At 50.6% G+C, this 16,167-nt stretch overlaps 1 protein-coding gene across 3 annotated transcripts in view; it reads right to left on the bottom strand.

Annotated features, from left to right (window-relative positions):
* Nucleotides 1-1,059: 1,059 nt before the first annotated feature.
* LOC122384201 overlaps nt 1,060-16,167 on the bottom strand; it is a 29,201-nt gene continuing 14,093 nt past the window's right edge. Inside the window, exons 2-22 of one of the 3 annotated variants that reach the window (XM_043371312.1) lie at nt 14,615-14,712; nt 14,205-14,322; nt 13,928-14,059; nt 13,591-13,720; nt 13,232-13,380; nt 12,575-12,728; nt 12,150-12,310; nt 11,301-11,406; nt 10,869-11,015; nt 10,528-10,658; nt 10,108-10,365; nt 9,607-9,738; nt 5,282-5,717; nt 4,785-5,149; nt 4,375-4,541; nt 3,936-4,081; nt 3,297-3,533; nt 2,979-3,132; nt 2,562-2,753; nt 2,091-2,362; nt 1,060-1,724 (exon numbers count right to left, since the gene is read on the bottom strand). In XM_043371312.1, the coding sequence (XP_043227247.1) occupies nt 1,538-1,724; nt 2,091-2,362; nt 2,562-2,753; nt 2,979-3,132; nt 3,297-3,533; nt 3,936-4,081; nt 4,375-4,541; nt 4,785-5,149; nt 5,282-5,717; nt 9,607-9,738; nt 10,108-10,365; nt 10,528-10,658; nt 10,869-11,015; nt 11,301-11,406; nt 12,150-12,310; nt 12,575-12,728; nt 13,232-13,380; nt 13,591-13,720; nt 13,928-14,059; nt 14,205-14,322; nt 14,615-14,712 (3,872 nt within the window). In that variant the 3' untranslated portion in view covers nt 1,060-1,537. The remainder of the gene's footprint in view (nt 1,725-2,090; nt 2,363-2,561; nt 2,754-2,978; nt 3,133-3,296; nt 3,534-3,935; nt 4,082-4,374; nt 4,542-4,784; nt 5,150-5,281; nt 5,718-9,606; nt 9,739-10,107; nt 10,366-10,527; nt 10,659-10,868; nt 11,016-11,300; nt 11,407-12,149; nt 12,311-12,574; nt 12,729-13,231; nt 13,381-13,590; nt 13,721-13,927; nt 14,060-14,204; nt 14,323-14,614; nt 14,713-16,167) is intronic. The other 2 variants (XM_043371313.1, XM_043371314.1) reach the window with 2 other exon arrangements.

The raw sequence follows: 16,167 nt of genomic DNA, 5'->3' as shown, positions 1-16,167 counted from the left end.
CGGCCCTTGGCGACCACGAATACGGACTTAGACCTTAGAGTAAGATGATCCTGGCAACCACTCGCCTGTCTAGCGACACGGTGCTCCCCTTAGCCCAAAGTTAGGCCAGCTGTGACCCTCCCCGTTCCCTCTTAGCCATTAGCTGTGCCCATGATACACAAATCCTTTTCCTCAAACCTGAGGTCTCTGTTTCGGGCCGGATAATCTTGCCAAAAAGCCCGTCGTGAAAACGGCTATTACCTACCTATGTAGATATCCCGAGTCCCTAAAATCGTCTCATTAGACAGAAGGGTCTAAAAAACTTACTTATTGGTGATCCGGGATACAGTGTGGTGTCCCGTCTAATTCATCGTAGTGTCATCTGACAGCTGACCTAAGGCAAAGCATTAGTGACCCACTGGACCCAGTGGAAGGCCTTCTGCCCTAGTGTTGACCCCGTGGTGACTATAGTGGCCCAGTGATGTCTCCTATCCCCACTGTATGCAAGGACCGCAAATAGGTATACGGATGACTCGGTAGTGTTAAGTCGGTACTTCCACAGTTCATACCCGTGTAGCTAATCGATCGTTCCGTTTGCCCATAGGATTTTTTTTTTTTTTTTTGTAGTTCACTATTGTGCTATGGAAGCTAGTGGGAAATTGTGTCATAGGTAATTCCAAATACGATTACATCATACTATTTTCTTTTGATCGTAAAATTGGCGATACCAACGCTCATAAAAGCAACATGACTCATGTTATCTATGCAACGATATAAAACTACTTTTTAAGATTCCGGTGTTCTTATCGGAATTTCGAATAAGAAGTCCTATTATATTAGGAAAAGGGAGTAGGTACGTTTAAGAGCAGTCAGTTAATTTTTCTCGACACTGCCTTTTAAAAACAACGACGGGTAGGCACTGGCAACGCCAGGCGATGGGTCGCATGGTATATCATTGGCAGCACCAGACGCCTGCTTGGTGCTAAGCTGACACGGCGGTGCCCACGAACACCCACTCTTTTTTTTCTAAAGTCATCATTTCTTATACGTGTACCAAGCAGTAACCAGGCGAAATACCCATTGATGTGGAGTGAGGTGTTTATTTTTAGATGAAGCAGGCGTCATTTCCTCAATAACCTAGGGCGATACACGTCACTTACAAAGCAGTAGCGCAGGTAACGGCGGTGAGCGCGGCATCCTGCCAGCCGGTGGTCTGGCCAGTGGGGGAACATACAGGCCAGGACACCGCGTCCAGCGCCGTTAGGACGCGCGAGCGCACTCCTCCATCAGCACATCATTCACGGCGTCAATGAGGACGGCGGGGGCGTCACATCACGCCGAGGTCCGCCATCCAATCACGATCACAGGGAGCTGCCGCGTCCGACGGCACTGACGCAGCTCTCCCGGTGAAATAAGCACACGGCATCTCTAAATAGCAAAAGTACAAAACTGCGGCGCAGTCTGCGGCGGCGGCCGTCTCCGGTTTCACTCGGTCACCGGAGAACGGTTACGGCCCGTGCCGCCGCGCGCCCGGCCCGGTCCGGCCGGCCGGGCGCTACTACTGCCGGCTCGAGGACGGCTCGGCGGTCGGCGCGGTGTGCGCGTGCTCGAACAGCGACGGATCCGTGTAGATGGGCTCGCTGGGGTCGTCGAAGCGACGAGCACGCGGCGCCGGCGGACAGTCTACCTCATAGGCTGGGTTGGCGCTGCCCTGGGCCGGGAAGCTGCGACCCATCGCCGACGACCTGCATAAAGGGGAACGCAAATTATTAATTACGAAAAAAAAAACATTTTTGTAGCTAGGCTTTTATTCAAGCTAGGTAAATAAGAGTAGGTAAATTCAGCCTGCAGGCATCGATCAAATATTAGAGACGTCAGACCATGGATAGTTAACTTAATTTTCCATTTAGGCATCTGTTCCCATTGCTGTAGTCAATCCAGTGGAAACCTTCTAGTTCACCCCCAAAAGCATCGACTATTAGACCTGATATTTTTACTTCAGTGATGGAGCGTTGTTGATAGATATAAATAACTGTTTCCCGGGCCACAAACACTCGCTCGGTACCTGCTCTAGAATAAGTAGCCGATGAAACGGGCGTAGGCTCACTTACGATTTTCCATGCAGGAACGAGAAGGTATTCTTGGCCACCCCTGCGGCGGAGAAGCCGCGCGGCAGTGGTGACGCCATGTCGGCCTCGTGGTTCTTGTAGGCGATGAGCCGGCTGCGGCGGCACCAGAGTCCGGCCAGCAGGGCGGCCAGCACCATCACCACCATCAGCACCACCAGGGTGGCCAGCAGGCCGTGGTACTCGGCCGACGAGATGCACACGCTCTCGATGGCCTTGGCCTCCTCGGCCTCGACCTCGTCACGACTGTAGTACACCTGTGGGGAGCAGCAGGCGCCCGTGGTTAGACAGGAACTGTTAAACAGCCCAGTGGCAGCTAGGGCGATTGTCACAAGCCCAGAATGCGGTGAGAATGTGATTAAAAAGGCAAAAGCAAGTAGTTCATATCTGAGCTCAAGAACGTCAGTATCGTGCCTAAAGATTCGATCCGGTAGATAAAAAGCCGACGGCACTTACGCTGAGCAGCTGCTTGACGTTCTCTCCCTCATCCTCCGGGTCGCCGAGGTCCTCGTCCTGCGGCTCCACGGGTAGCTGGTTGGGGTCGGGCAGCACGGGCTCCGGGGTGGGCTCAGCGGCCTCCTCTGGCACCGAGCGGCGCCGGCGGCGGCCGAACGACGGCTCCTCGCGACCGTTCACCGCGCAGGTGGCCTGCGATGGATACATATACGTCAGTATACATACCTCACTCACTGGAGCAGTCACAGGCAAGACACAGTCACTGCCGGTCAGATATTGCTAATGTCAGCAACACAGTTCATACCACATAGTTGTATTGCCTGTGCCATTGTCAGGAGTCACTGTCACAACTCTGTCGGCAGGGTATGATTTGTCACAGCCTACAAGTTCGAACCGTTCAACCTACGCACTACCTACCGGCTGACAGCCGGGCCGGCGGCACGTGCGCACGGTGGCGTAGAACATCAGGTAGTTGGACTCAGGGATCTTGAAGGCGCTGAAGCGGGCTTCCAGTCCGTTTCCGTCTCGCGCCAGGCCCAGAGACGGGAAGAGCAGCGGGTCGGTCGGGCATCTGTCGATAAAAACGTTCAGCGATGAATACACTCGACTCAAAAACCGACTCAAGCAGTAGCATACGCAAACGGACAATGCATCTCATGTGCAAAACCGACACATTCAACCGTTTTACTGCAGAGTGTGCATGCATGCATACGCTGCTCTTCTTGCTGTACCCACCCGTAGCTGTCGATGAGCTCCACGGCGCGGCCCGAGTAGGGGTCGCGCGCGATCACGTTGGTGGCGTAGATGTCGGTGCGTAGGTTCGCTCCGGACTGCGTCTCCAGGCGGAAGGTGAGCGGATCACCGACAGCAATGGTGGTGGTCGGCCGGCCCTGGTACAGAATCGAGAGACGAACCCGCGAGTCGACCACCTCACGAGCCGGCAGGTCGATAATGGGCGTCACCTGGCCGGGGCTGCAGGTGACAGGGGTAGCAACGGGTCTCAGACGGGTCTAGCAACGGTCAGCAGGCCCAGATGCGGTTCGGGCTACTTTGCGCTTAGGTATGAATATTGGACGGCTCACCCACTCACTCATGGCTAACTCACCCATGACTCATTCATTCATTCATTCATTCATTCATTCATTCATTCATTCATTCATTCATTCATTCATTCATTCATTCATTCATTCATTCATTTATTTATTTATTTATTCATTCATTCATTTATTTATTCATTCATTCGATTATTCATTCATTCATTCATTCATTCATTCATTCATTCATTCATTCACTCACTCACTTATTCATTCATTCATTCATTCATTCATTCATTCATTCATTCACCCACTCACTCTCACTCTTCAACTCACTCACCTAGCTGACACGTAGCCAGAAGTGACCACGGCCTCGCCGGGTCCTTGGAAGTAGCAGGTCAGGTTGTAGCGCTTGTCGAAGTTGGTCTGCACGATATCGCTGAACTGCACGACCACGATGTTCTGCATGGTATCGCCGTCCCGGAACTGGAGAAACGTCCACACGGAGTGGTCAGCGTGCGCAGAGGATGGGATAATGGCATATAACTAACTAGGAAATATTCAACAGACGATAAACAGTGCATTGAGTATCTAGGTCGCCGTGAAATGAGTGGGTACTGAAATGTGTGTAATGCGAATAATACCGAACTTTTCACCGTGTATGGAAACATATTTTCCACGTACGGGATATTTCTTCGTCAGCTTATCAGGTTTTATGTGACATTCTTTTACGCTATCGGGCCTAATTTCGTTTCGATAATTTTCCGATTTCCACTCACCATTTGTGTGCCACAGCCGTGCGCCGGGATGAAGAGCGAGAGGTCGCGGCTGCCGCGGCCCAGCACGCTGCACGAGTCGTAGTGGCGGTACGTGTACATCCGTCCGTAGAACGGCCGGCGGGAGAGCAGCTGCAGCCGCATACCGCGCTCGTTACAGGTGGCCGTCACTGTAGAGAGACAGACACACAGTTAGCGTCACTGTCACAGTGCAGAGGTCGTCAGTCACAGTTACCGTCACCGTCTTCGACACACCGGTCCTGTCAGCGTCACTCTCAATGTCGGAAGTCAATAGGACGGTACTGAATCAGGCTGTGCTTTATTAATCTTAATAGTTAATAATCATTTTATATCAAGATAAACAAATAATTGTTCTCCGCCATTTTATACCCGAGCACCTCTCCAGCACTCACCGTCTCCTCCCTCGGTGCTAACGAAGCCCTGCTCGGAGAAGCCTCCGCCTCCGCCGACAAAGCCACCGTCACTTCCGAAGCCGCCTCCCGATCCAAATCCACCACCGCTTCCGAATCCGCCGCCTCCTCCGAACCCTCCATCGGGGCCTCCGAACCCAGCGCCTCCGCCGCTGCCGCCGCCGAAGCCCGGCCGGGGGCGGTCGGGACCGGCCGGCAGCTCCTCGCAGTCCTCCACGCGGACACGTTCGTAGTAGTCGTAGTCGCGGTCGAGCTCGTAGATGTCAGCGGAGCTGGAGCGGCTCATGTCGCCGGCGGAGAGCTCACAGTTGTCGTTAGACGCGCTGCCGGACGCCAGACTGGAGGTGCTGTCGGACAGAAAACTGTCAGCAGGCTGCCCACGCATGCAGAGACAACTTACACGTAAAAACAGCAACATGTGCCGCTATTTGCCGAGTTCGAGTCGATGAAAGACTGGGGAAAGCCGTATCCGTTCTCACCTGTACCGGTAGGAGAAGGCCTTGCAGATGAAGCCCAGGTTGTCCGTGCACGCTCGTTCACAGTCGCTCAGAGACGACACCGGCAGAGTCTTGTCGACAAAGCTGGAGCGCATCCTGCGGCCTGTCTCCTTCAGCGTAAAACGGTCTTCGTAGCAGTTTCGCGCGCGGCCGCCGCTGCCGCCGCCCGGGCCGTCGTCTCCCCAGCGGCGGCCGCCGCTGCTCCAGCTGCCGCCGCCGCCCCAGCGGCCACTGCCGCTGCTCCAGCTGCTGCCTCCGCTGCTCCAGCTGCCGCCGCTGCCGCCCCATCTGCCGCCGTCGCTCCAGCCGCCGCCGCCGCCGCCGAAGCGGCCGCTGCCTCCGAAGCTGCCCCGTCGGTCGTCGTAAGGCCCGTCACGGTTGTCCCCGCCGATGAACTGGTCCCGTCCGCCGGGACCACCTGAAGCACGGCCGGAACACAGCGGTACCCGGTCAGACATTAAAGAAGGTAAAAGTGTTCGTAAAGCAACATGCGTAAAGCTGAAATTGTTTGCCGAGGAAAAGCTGCGTGAAAGCGATGCTGCTGCATTTTTTTTGTAAAACAACAATTCATTGGGACGTACAAATCAAATGCACAAACATTAGTTATCAAAACTCACGCAGGTTGCGGAAACGACGAAATAAATGACACGGTGCAATCAGAAACAGTTCACATCGATTCAAATAACGTTGATTATAAAAAGTTCATGACACATGATTAACCATAAGTCGATATGAAATAAATGAATCACTTATTTGAACGGAATCATGGAATACGGTCATAAACATCGAAAATCGTGCGTTGTGCGATGTGCGTCGTAGCAATATGATTCATGCTCATTTCAAATAAGACGGTGAAATAGTTATTATGTAGTTTCACATGTATAGGTATTTGAAGATATCAAGAATAACTACGTTAACTAGGCTGTCCAGTGCCCAGAGTCAACTGATAGAAATTTTGGGAATGCGTCACCCCAACGAAAATAACAACGGACGGGAGACACCGGTCATCAAATAACGTTTGTAAGAAATTCATTATTTACATCTGGTTAGGTAAGCGAGGGAATAAAGATAGCACAACAAAACGACGCATATCACAAGACGACTAGTTGTCTTGTGATATGCGTCGTTTTGTGATATGATAATCGTCTGTGTTGAATCTATTATTTATGTATTTAATTTAATGAATCTATTATTTGTGTATGATAATCGTCGTCTTGTGATATGATAATCATCCAGTTGCAACTGGATGATTCGACAATGAGCGAAGAGCGTGAATAAGACATTCGGAGGGAAGACAATTGAATGAACGGTGACTGCGACGGGATACAAAGTGCACCCGGCGTAGTAGGACCGTATTTTCCCACTTTCTCAGTCTGTTTGCGATGTTTAACCCGCGCGGGGCTGGGGTCTCCAGCCGAACGCGCGGGGCTGGGGGGGGGGGGTAAATTTTACCCCCCCTGTTATCTCCCGAACTAATGGTCCGATTTGGAAAATTCAAACGCCAATCGAAAGCTCTCATCACGAACTACTAAAAACATGTACTTAATTTAAAGTTTGAGGTCAAGGTCAAGGTCAGGTCAAGGGTACAAATTGCAAGTTTCTACAGTATCGGCCTTGCACCGTAGTTGCCGAAGAATGGAGTCATGGACTGAGACTGATCGCCCAAAACGTGTTCTTAGGCTACCAAGACAATATTTGTTGCATACAATATCATTCAGAGGTCAAGGTCAAGGTCAGGTCAGGTCAGGTCAGGTCACCAAAAAACAAAATATAGAAAAGGGCATGTGCGACACATGTTTTATGGGTCATTTTACTCATAGAATTCAATAGGCACACTCAATAAGTGATATGGACCACCTCTGGATGAATTTCAGGTCGAGGTCAGGTCAAGGTCAGGTCAAGTGAGGTCAAATTTTGAAGTTGGTTGTTAAGGCCTAAAAAGGTGTCTATCTGATGCAGTTTTTCACGGCGAATCGAATGGTGCTACTTTTATTTCCGTACGAGGTCTAGAACTTCCAAAAAAGTCATTTTTCAAAAATTTTGTGTGTCGTGACGTCATAAAATTTTGAATAACTCCCACATTTTTGAACCGATTCTTCTAAAATTTGGTATGTAGGTGCACATAGACCACTTCTCTGACATATATTCCGGTTTTTTTCGATAGACTCAAAATTTTGGATTTTATAATGATTTTCCCAAAAAAGTCAGTTTTTTGAAAAAATTTAGGCCAAAATCCAAAATTTTCAAAAAACCGAGATAGCCATTTGATAGACAAAGTAAAATAACGTATAACCTTTTTTGTTACGTCTTGATTCCTTTAAAAATGAAGATGTTAGCGGCGTTTGAACTTTTGCCGTTTTTGAGGCGAAAATGGCGAACATGACGTCACTAAAACGTCAATTTCTCAAAAATTTTCCGACAGATTTCGCTCAAATTTTCAGGGAACGTGTCAAATTGATGTAAGAAAAGGTACTGAAAGTTTGGCGGCGCTGCGCGCCGCCGTTTTTGAGATATCGCAAAAATTCGCGAGGGGGGGTAAAATTTACCCCCCCCCCAGCCCCGCGCGGGTTAAAAAACTATGAGGCGCATGATGATGATAAGTGAATGTTAGTAATCAAGTTAGAAATGTAGAACATTGTATACGAGCTTACACGAAAGTTTTAAAAATGCATGTGTGTAAGAAAGCGTTGCAAGAAGCCCACATGCACAAACTATAACCAAGAAGACAGAAGACGTTTTGAATCAATAAGACTCAAAATTAGTTCTGCAGGAAATAGTTCACTTTAAACATGTCCACGGAGATGGGAATCGAACCAAGATTCAATGGGAAATATTATAGTGTTCAGTACAACATCATGAATAAAAGTTTGACATTTTTTAGATAATAAAAGATCAAATACGTGAAGACCTGAAGTAGTGACAGATGTTGGGTAGCTTACGTTGTGTTTCTGTGGTCTGAGATATCTACGTGCGATTAGTTGATATTTCCAGTTGTCTGTTACATGCCATAACTGCTGGACAATTGATCGCAAGGAGAACGGCTCAACTTACTAAGAAGAGAGTTATCAATCAATTGCAATAAGAGGAATACGACTGCCCATTTAAAATACACGAGGTTGCAAAGCTTTCCGAGATTGACGTTTAGACTGCTTTTTCAAGTGCACTGGTCCATGGCTTTAGTTACGTAGTATGGAGTCATGCAAATATGATATCTTTACTCAATTTTTAATCTAAAAGACTAATAGGCATATTCCCTGATTAAGTTATGGTTGGGTCCGAACTGCGGGATAGTTATGTACTCCTTCGAGTTACCGACCACCTGTTTTTAATTTAATCTACATAGGTACATGATTTTAAGTCGTTAAAATCCCCAATTCAATGTTAAAAGTGAACTATTTCCTACAAGCGGAACATGCAAAAGTCGATCAGGTGGCATTCATTAGAGTCCAACACTACTCAGATCTCATGCTACGTCGTCAGTTTTTTTTTTTTGGACAAAATATGTATACTCGTAGATATCCAAATGATGAATAATCCTTAAATGGAAAATTCATTCTATGCAAGGCAATTTATTTCTAATCAATTTTGCGATGAGCTGTTCGGTAACTTTCAGCAATGAAGGTGGCAAATTATTACTAAGTCATCTAGATGCTATATATGTTACGTACCGAAAAATAAAGTGATATAATTTCAACATAAGAAGTACTTAAATTTCGAATGACTTGCAGCAAAAAAAAAGACTAAACAAATATTGAAACGCTTTAAAAAGCTCATTGTAATTGTTTCAGGGTGAAAATGAGGCCATGAGTAATTCAATATGTTGTGAACGTCACATATTCATCTTAAGATTACACGAACGAGGAAACGTCTCAAGCCAATTGGCACTTTAATTTCCATCAGGTCAATGTTTTTTATCCTCGTATGAAGAGCACGTTAGATAAGTAAAAACATCGTCTTTCGGGCGACCAAACTGCCGCAGTTTGTTGCAGAGGAGGGCCATCAGCCGGGCATGCTCGGATTCGTCCGGCCGGGGGTTGGAGCAGTCTGTTCGAGCTACCGTCCGTCGTTGGCGCCAGCCACCGGCTCGTCTCGCGTGCTGCCGACTACCAGTTGAGGGCTCTGCTCTGTGGCGCCCTCGGCATGCGCAGCCCGCATCCAGCGTGTACCTAGCTGTCGGTCGGCCGGCGGCCGGTGCGTGTCGCTGTCGTTGCGCTGCAGTGCTGCCCCGTCCGACTCCAAGGCGGCAGCGTCGGCCGTCTCCGAGCCACCGCCGTCACCTGCCCGAGAAACAGAGAATCGGTGCGCACCTGGGCGGCCGCCGCGCCGGCCGTCGCTCCAAGAGTCGTCCCAGCCGCCGCCCTCGCGGATCACGTTCGAGCGCCGAGAGCCGTCCGGTCGGAAGACGCCGCCGCCGCCGCCGCCGCCGGCTGCCCAGCCGCCTGTCGGCCCACCGGGGCGTGAGCTGTCTCCGCTGCTCCAGGATCCGCCGCCACCGCTCCACGATCCACCGCCACCGCTCCACGATCCACCGCCACCGCCCCGCGAGCCGCCATCATCGCTCCAGGAGCCGCCGCCGCCGCCGCCGACCGGCGGCAGGTCGTCAGCCCTGGGGTCCTCGCCGCCCTCATTGACCAACACGACAGTCGGCTTGGGTGGCGGTGCCTCAATCGGAACGGTGTTGCTTCCCAGCGGCCCGCCACCGGCGCCGGCGGGAGGGGCACCGCCGCCGCCTCCACCGCGCCACCCGCCACCGCGCCCCGACTGGCCAGAGCCGCCCGAGAAGGGGCCTCCGCCCCCGCTAAAGGTACCTCTGGACTCGTAAAAGCCGCCGCCGCCGCCGCGGTAGTTGCTCTCAAATGAGCCGCCTCCGATGAACCGGTCGCGGCCGGGGCCGCCCCGTCCGCCGCCCAGGAACTGGTCGCGACCGCCGCCGCCGCCGCCGAGGAATTGGTCGCGGCCTCCGCCGCCACGGAAATCGTCCCCGCGGCCGCGGCCGTCGGCAAAGAAGCCAAATCCGCCACCGCCGCCGCCGCCAAACCGACCTCCACGGCCGTTGAAGGGGGTATCTGCGAAAGAGAGACAAAATCGTGAAAGTGCTACAAGTGGTGCGTTCACAAAATGGTCTGCGTATTTACGTACAATGAGATTGACATACGCTACGATCAGCAGCCATTCCCTTCGCTAGATTAGAGCAAATAACCGATCAGAGTGCGAGCTGTCCAACCTACCTCCGAGCAGGTTATCGTAGTAGTCGTAGTCCTCGTGGAAGACGAGCCTGGCACGGCCGTTGCCGCCACCGTCCTTGGTGTTGTACATCTCGCACAGACCGAACCGCTTGCTGAAGACCATCGACTGACATCTGCGGCACCACAGCACGCAACTCGGTCAGAAACGACAGTCCAGCCGTCTAAAAAGTCATCGGCATCGACATTCCGTATCTGATCGCCTTTACTTATGCTGAAGACCCTATTTGCCTGATTACTTTTCCTATTATTTTCTTAGTATCCACTCCCACAACAGATTAAAACTGTGACTCGCTATTCCACACCAGTGCGTGTGGGCCACTTACCCGGGTGTCTGGAGACACGCCAGCATGCAGAGCCGGGCAGAGTACTGCTGGTAGCTGTAGATTGGATTGGGTCCCTCCAGCCGGTTACGGCTATAGCGCCGGAAAGCAGTGACGTACTCGCGGTCCGACTCGCGGTAGAGACCCTCCCTGAGAGCGGAGGAGCGGCGGGCATACCCGAGTCACAAGCCAGAATCGGCCGAACGTGGAAAGATGTACATCGGGGTCTTTGATGGAGAATGAGAAATTCAACATGCCCTAGCCGGAAGAAATAATAATAAAACAGAGTGAAATAAATAGGCGTCAACTCCTGCTTCAACCGACGGAACGATAATTAGATAAATGTCTCCTCTTTTGGAGCCTGTAAGACTAGTCCATTAGGCCCGAAGTATTTAAATGCCGCTATGACGTATCTGGTAACTTGTCGTGTCGCACCTTGTGAACATGTCCTGTCCGGAGGACGGCTGTTGACCGCCGGGGGACAGAGGACCGCCCTCGTTCCGTCCGGCTCCGGTGCGGTCCGACTGCTCCTGACCGATCACTGAGGAAAGAAAAAAATACAGGTCAGTGGCTGATAAGCGGTCCGACTGCTCCAGACCGATCACTGGAGAGTGAAAACACCGGTTATTGAACACAAACGGTTAGAGTGCTTTTGACCTATAACTGCAGAGTGAATACCACCAGTTTTTTTGTTATATTCAGACTGCTCCTGTCCGGTCATTGCAGGGGAAAATACTGGTCATTGGCTAATAAGTGGATAAACACGGTCAAACCACTATTGCCCGATAAGTCCGGAATAAAACACCGGTCATTCACTGATAAAAGACGTATGCAGTCAGACCGAGACGTCTTCGGTCCTTTCACTGGACACTGCAGCATGAAAACATCGGCCAGGGGAATAATTGCTAGACATACGGTCAGACGGCTCCTGGCTCCTTCATCAGATTCAGGACACTGCCGAGTTCCACATGCAAAAGCTAGTCAACGAATGAAAATCAGACATTACCTTCGTCATCAATCATCCGGCGGGCTGAATAGGAACAGAGAATAGACGAATTAAAGCTCAAAGCACGCATCGTATGTTCCCAAAGTCTAGCATAGCTAGTTTTTCTCGCGTTTTTTTCACTGTTTTGGACGTAAATCGCGTCGTCTAAAGACGCATATACATTATATTGCACGTATCTGTCTAGACTTGAAAGTAAAGGCTCACGATTATATCTTCTTACGTGCACTTGAATGCATGATGTCTGTAATGTATGACTGCATGTTTTAGTCATGACTGACCGTGATCGAGGCACATGAGCTCCATGAGGTCGGTGTCGTCGCGTCCGTCGTTGCCTCGCAGCTCCGGTGACACGCTGAGGCTGTCGTCCTCCAGCAGGTAGCAGTCGCCAGTGCCAGTGGCGTTGTTGGTCAGCTTGAACTCCGCGGCCCGGCAGAAGATCCTGAGGGTCAGCGGCATCGGGTCAGTGGCGATGCAGTCTTTGCTAATGACTACCATGTCAACCATAACTAACGACTTAACCGTTCAAATATGGCACAACATTGAGAAACAAATGTATTGAAATTATTGTCGTCTAATTTGATGATCAGGTATCCTACATGACCGTCTTTGCAAACAGAGAAAACAATATACCAAATGATCATGCTCGTGGCCGAATGCCGATCACACTATCGAACACTGCAGAATCACGTTCTGAGCCACTTACTGTGCGTGCTCGGCGCACATGCTCTTGCACTCGCTGCGGGTGACCTCCCGCTTCCTGTAAGGTTTGTTGGAGGTGTACAGGGAGCGTCTGGCCTCCTCGACGAAGACGAGGTGATCAGGCTGCTGACACCGGCGGCTCTCTGAAACGGACAGAGCTGCCCTCAGACGTGTAGACGTTTAGCGGCGTATTGCTTGGATAATTGGTGAAGAGAGATATTTACAGTTCGGTTTCTCCCAGAAAGGACTTTCCAACAACGTATCGAAAGAGGATATCTTTTCCTTTTCCGATTGCATGAAGTTATGACGTCCAGCGACTGAAATGGGTTATGTGACGTGAATGTTCACTGGAGACACAGTTTATCGATGCATATTCTCACTATCGAGACAAAGACTCTCGATGCATCTATTGTCGACTACAGAATGATGTTCCACTCCTCAGAAGCTATCAGTTGACCGGAGCGCTAAGTTGTGCCGTTTATCACGCAATTAAGCGTGTCGATTGTGAGCATTGGGACAAAGCTATAATTTGTGAACTCAGCTCGTGTGATGCGGCACAGCCTACCACGCCAGGCAAATAATGGTCTGTGAAAAGTGGAACATCATTCTGTAGTCGACTATACTCACTCTCGAGACAAAGTTTCTCGCTGCATGTACTCACTCTCGAGACAGAGGTTCTCGATGTACTCCTCGTCGCGCTGTTCGACAAACAGGTTCGGAGCCGAGCGCCAGGTGATGGGGCACATGTAGCACGTGCGGTTCTTGGAGTTGTAAGAGGCCGAGCGACACACCTCGCTGGACTCGAGGCACCTGGACGGCAGCCGAGCGACGTAGTGAGTCACCGGGAAAGTCTCACTTTTATAAAGGCATTCATAGCTACTTTCTGTCCAAGGGACTTCGGAGAGTAGGCGGAGTGCCTATCATTTCTTGGATAAAAGGGTATCTTTTTTATATAACCTGATCGAGTTAAGTCAAATATAATTTGTATCATGTAAGCGTTATTCGTTCTCCACTGCTTACCTCCGCTCACACTCCAACCGATTTTCGACTTGGCTCTCGATGCAGTTATTGTTCTTCGGCCTAAAGCTCTTGTTGATGAGCCGCTCGAAGACGTACATCCTTCCCGGACAGTGTTGCTGTACCGCTTCCGCTGTGGACAACGGCGCCCGGTCAGTGGTGGTCAGTTCAGTCGGCGTGTGGACGAGCACCAGAAGAACTCGAAACCCGAGAGATCAGCCCGTCCGCTCCCACTCCCACCGTCACCGTGCGGTATTTACGGCTGTTTTGAGGTAAACGGCTCCAGATTGCAACCTCCTAGCCACCCGTGATTCTGCTGGCTACTGCAGTAAGCACTCACCTGGCATGCAGATCTTGTTGAGATGGATGTTGCCAGTCTTTTGCAGGAGGTTACCAATGCCGTCCGGCTTGGCCTTTTCCTCGGTGAGATAGCATGCCGACGGGTCGTACTTGCCGTCTCCGTATGGTGCACCTGCGAGAGCAAACATTTGAATTTTAGAGATAAATGTAAGATAACGATCATTTATGGTATTGTTCTGATTGAACGAAGAAAGTTTGACATTGCTGAACAAGTCGTTCCATTTCCCAACATCTGCAGAGAAGGGCTGCCGGCTGACCTGGGCTGTAGTCGATGGAGCCGCATGGTCGGATCAGGTTGTCTTTGACGCTCTTTCCGGCGATGCACGACGTCTGACACTGCTCCAGCAGGGTGAGGGGCTGTTCTTCCTTTGTGAGCTGCCGGACAGAAAATGAAGTCAGCGGACGTCAATTTTCGGACTTTACCGACATTATAACGTCGGGAGTCACGCACTTCGAGTTATGCGGCGATTTCTATATTGCGATAGTTCAAAATGATAAAATGCTCATTACATAACCATCCTTTCGCATATCTACAAAGTAATAGGGTGGGATGATATGAGACCTGAGGCCATGTCGTTTTATGTATAGGGACAAAACCACCTGAGTGAGAAGTTGATCATATGAGCGGCGTCTTCCCTTCCTGTCGGTATCCGGACACGTTACTCACATAGTCTCGGTCATATCCTTCCAGGTGATATCCGGGCACACGTTCAAACACCAGCTGTCCATTGCCGTTGTTACAGTTGCTCATCTCAGGCGCCGCAGCTGAAAAAAGGAGGAAGTCGTTAGTAAAAGGGAGATAGGGCATGACTGTCGTGTGAGCAGCACGGGTGTGTTGCCGCACCTGGCACATTTCCCGCACGGATCCGGCTACTGCTGCAATTTTTCCCGAAGGCGGACTGCTTATAATGATATAATTATCTGCAGAGTCTGAGCCGGAACATTCAATCGGAGCGAGAGCTAAAGCCGTTTAAATTTCAATGGGGCTGTGGTTTGCAAATATTCCTAGTAAGCGGGCAGTGATTATGAATATTCATTTGAACCTAAAGTGGTTTTATCCATTGGAGTCACCATTTCTCTTCATTGCTCGGAATTCAGCGAATTTATGTAAATTCCGAGCCACGTGTTAGCTTCTGATGCCGCTGGGGACCGTTTCAGCGCGGCTCTTTGTCCGGTTGTCACTGCGGTGTCTGTGTCCGATTATGGGGTGGGAGCGCAGGGCCGGCCGGGCCGGGGCGGGGCGGCGGGAGCGGCGGGAGCGGCCCCGTTAGCCGGCCGCCGGCCGGATGTGCCGCCGGTCACTTCCGGCCGGCGCGGGACACGCCCTGGGGGAGCGGTCGGCCGCCGGCGCCGCCCCGCCCGCCGCACCGCGGACCAGGTCACTGACAGTAATCCCAGCCCGGCCCGACGGTGTGATGAGAGAATCTGATCGAAACCGCGTCACCAGGCGCCGTACGGTGGCGAGTAAAAGCATAGGATTCAAGGGAGGATCCGAGGTAGTGACTTGGTCATGACGTTTGGTCCTGACAGATGATTTGCTAATGATCGGGTAATTAAGAGCTGAGTTCCGGCCGCCAAGCTGACTCAACCGCCCGTCGGTAGCCGTGCCAAGGCCAGCCGACATAGCGCATACCTGCATAGCTACCCATTAGCTGGTCATTGATGATAATTAGTGAAGATAAGATTAGGTAAGCTGTTTGCAACCTAATGGACATAATGATGCGTTTTTATTCGCAATTCTTAACAGCGGATGGCTGGGAGAATATGACTGCAGAAAAAGTGAGACATTTGCAGCCAACCGATAAAAAATCGCACATTTCTGCACGAAACTAATTGGCATGCGTCACTACCGAGCGGATTCCTTTTCTGGTCGAGTGGTACCGCGAGGCATCAGGGTACTGGAATGATACATATATTTGGTGCGCAAAAGTCAAGGCTATATAAACCAAGGTAGCTGCAATATTGTTTACCGTTTATTTAGCATAATGTCCGTTTTAAGTGTTTTTTACTATTTGATTTAAGCAAAGATCTTAATAATACGCATTCCAGAACATTTCTAATCACTCAGGTGTAATTTTGTTTAGGAGGCATATTTAAGCGAAAAAAGCGATTAATAGAGATCTGTCCCACTTCTGTCGAGCTGCCTGCTAAGTCTGCTGTTGCTACATATCTGTAAGAATCTTGGCTGTTGCTAATAAAAAGGCAAACCAAGATAATCTG

Source organism: Amphibalanus amphitrite, unplaced genomic scaffold (genome assembly GCF_019059575.1).
Source record: "Amphibalanus amphitrite isolate SeventyFive unplaced genomic scaffold, NRLGWU_Aamphi_draft 000183F_arrow, whole genome shotgun sequence".
Lineage (NCBI taxonomy): Eukaryota > Metazoa > Arthropoda > Thecostraca > Balanomorpha > Balanidae > Amphibalanus > Amphibalanus amphitrite.
Note: the sequence above shows the minus strand (reverse complement) of the source record. Positions and strands in the feature narration are given on the sequence as shown.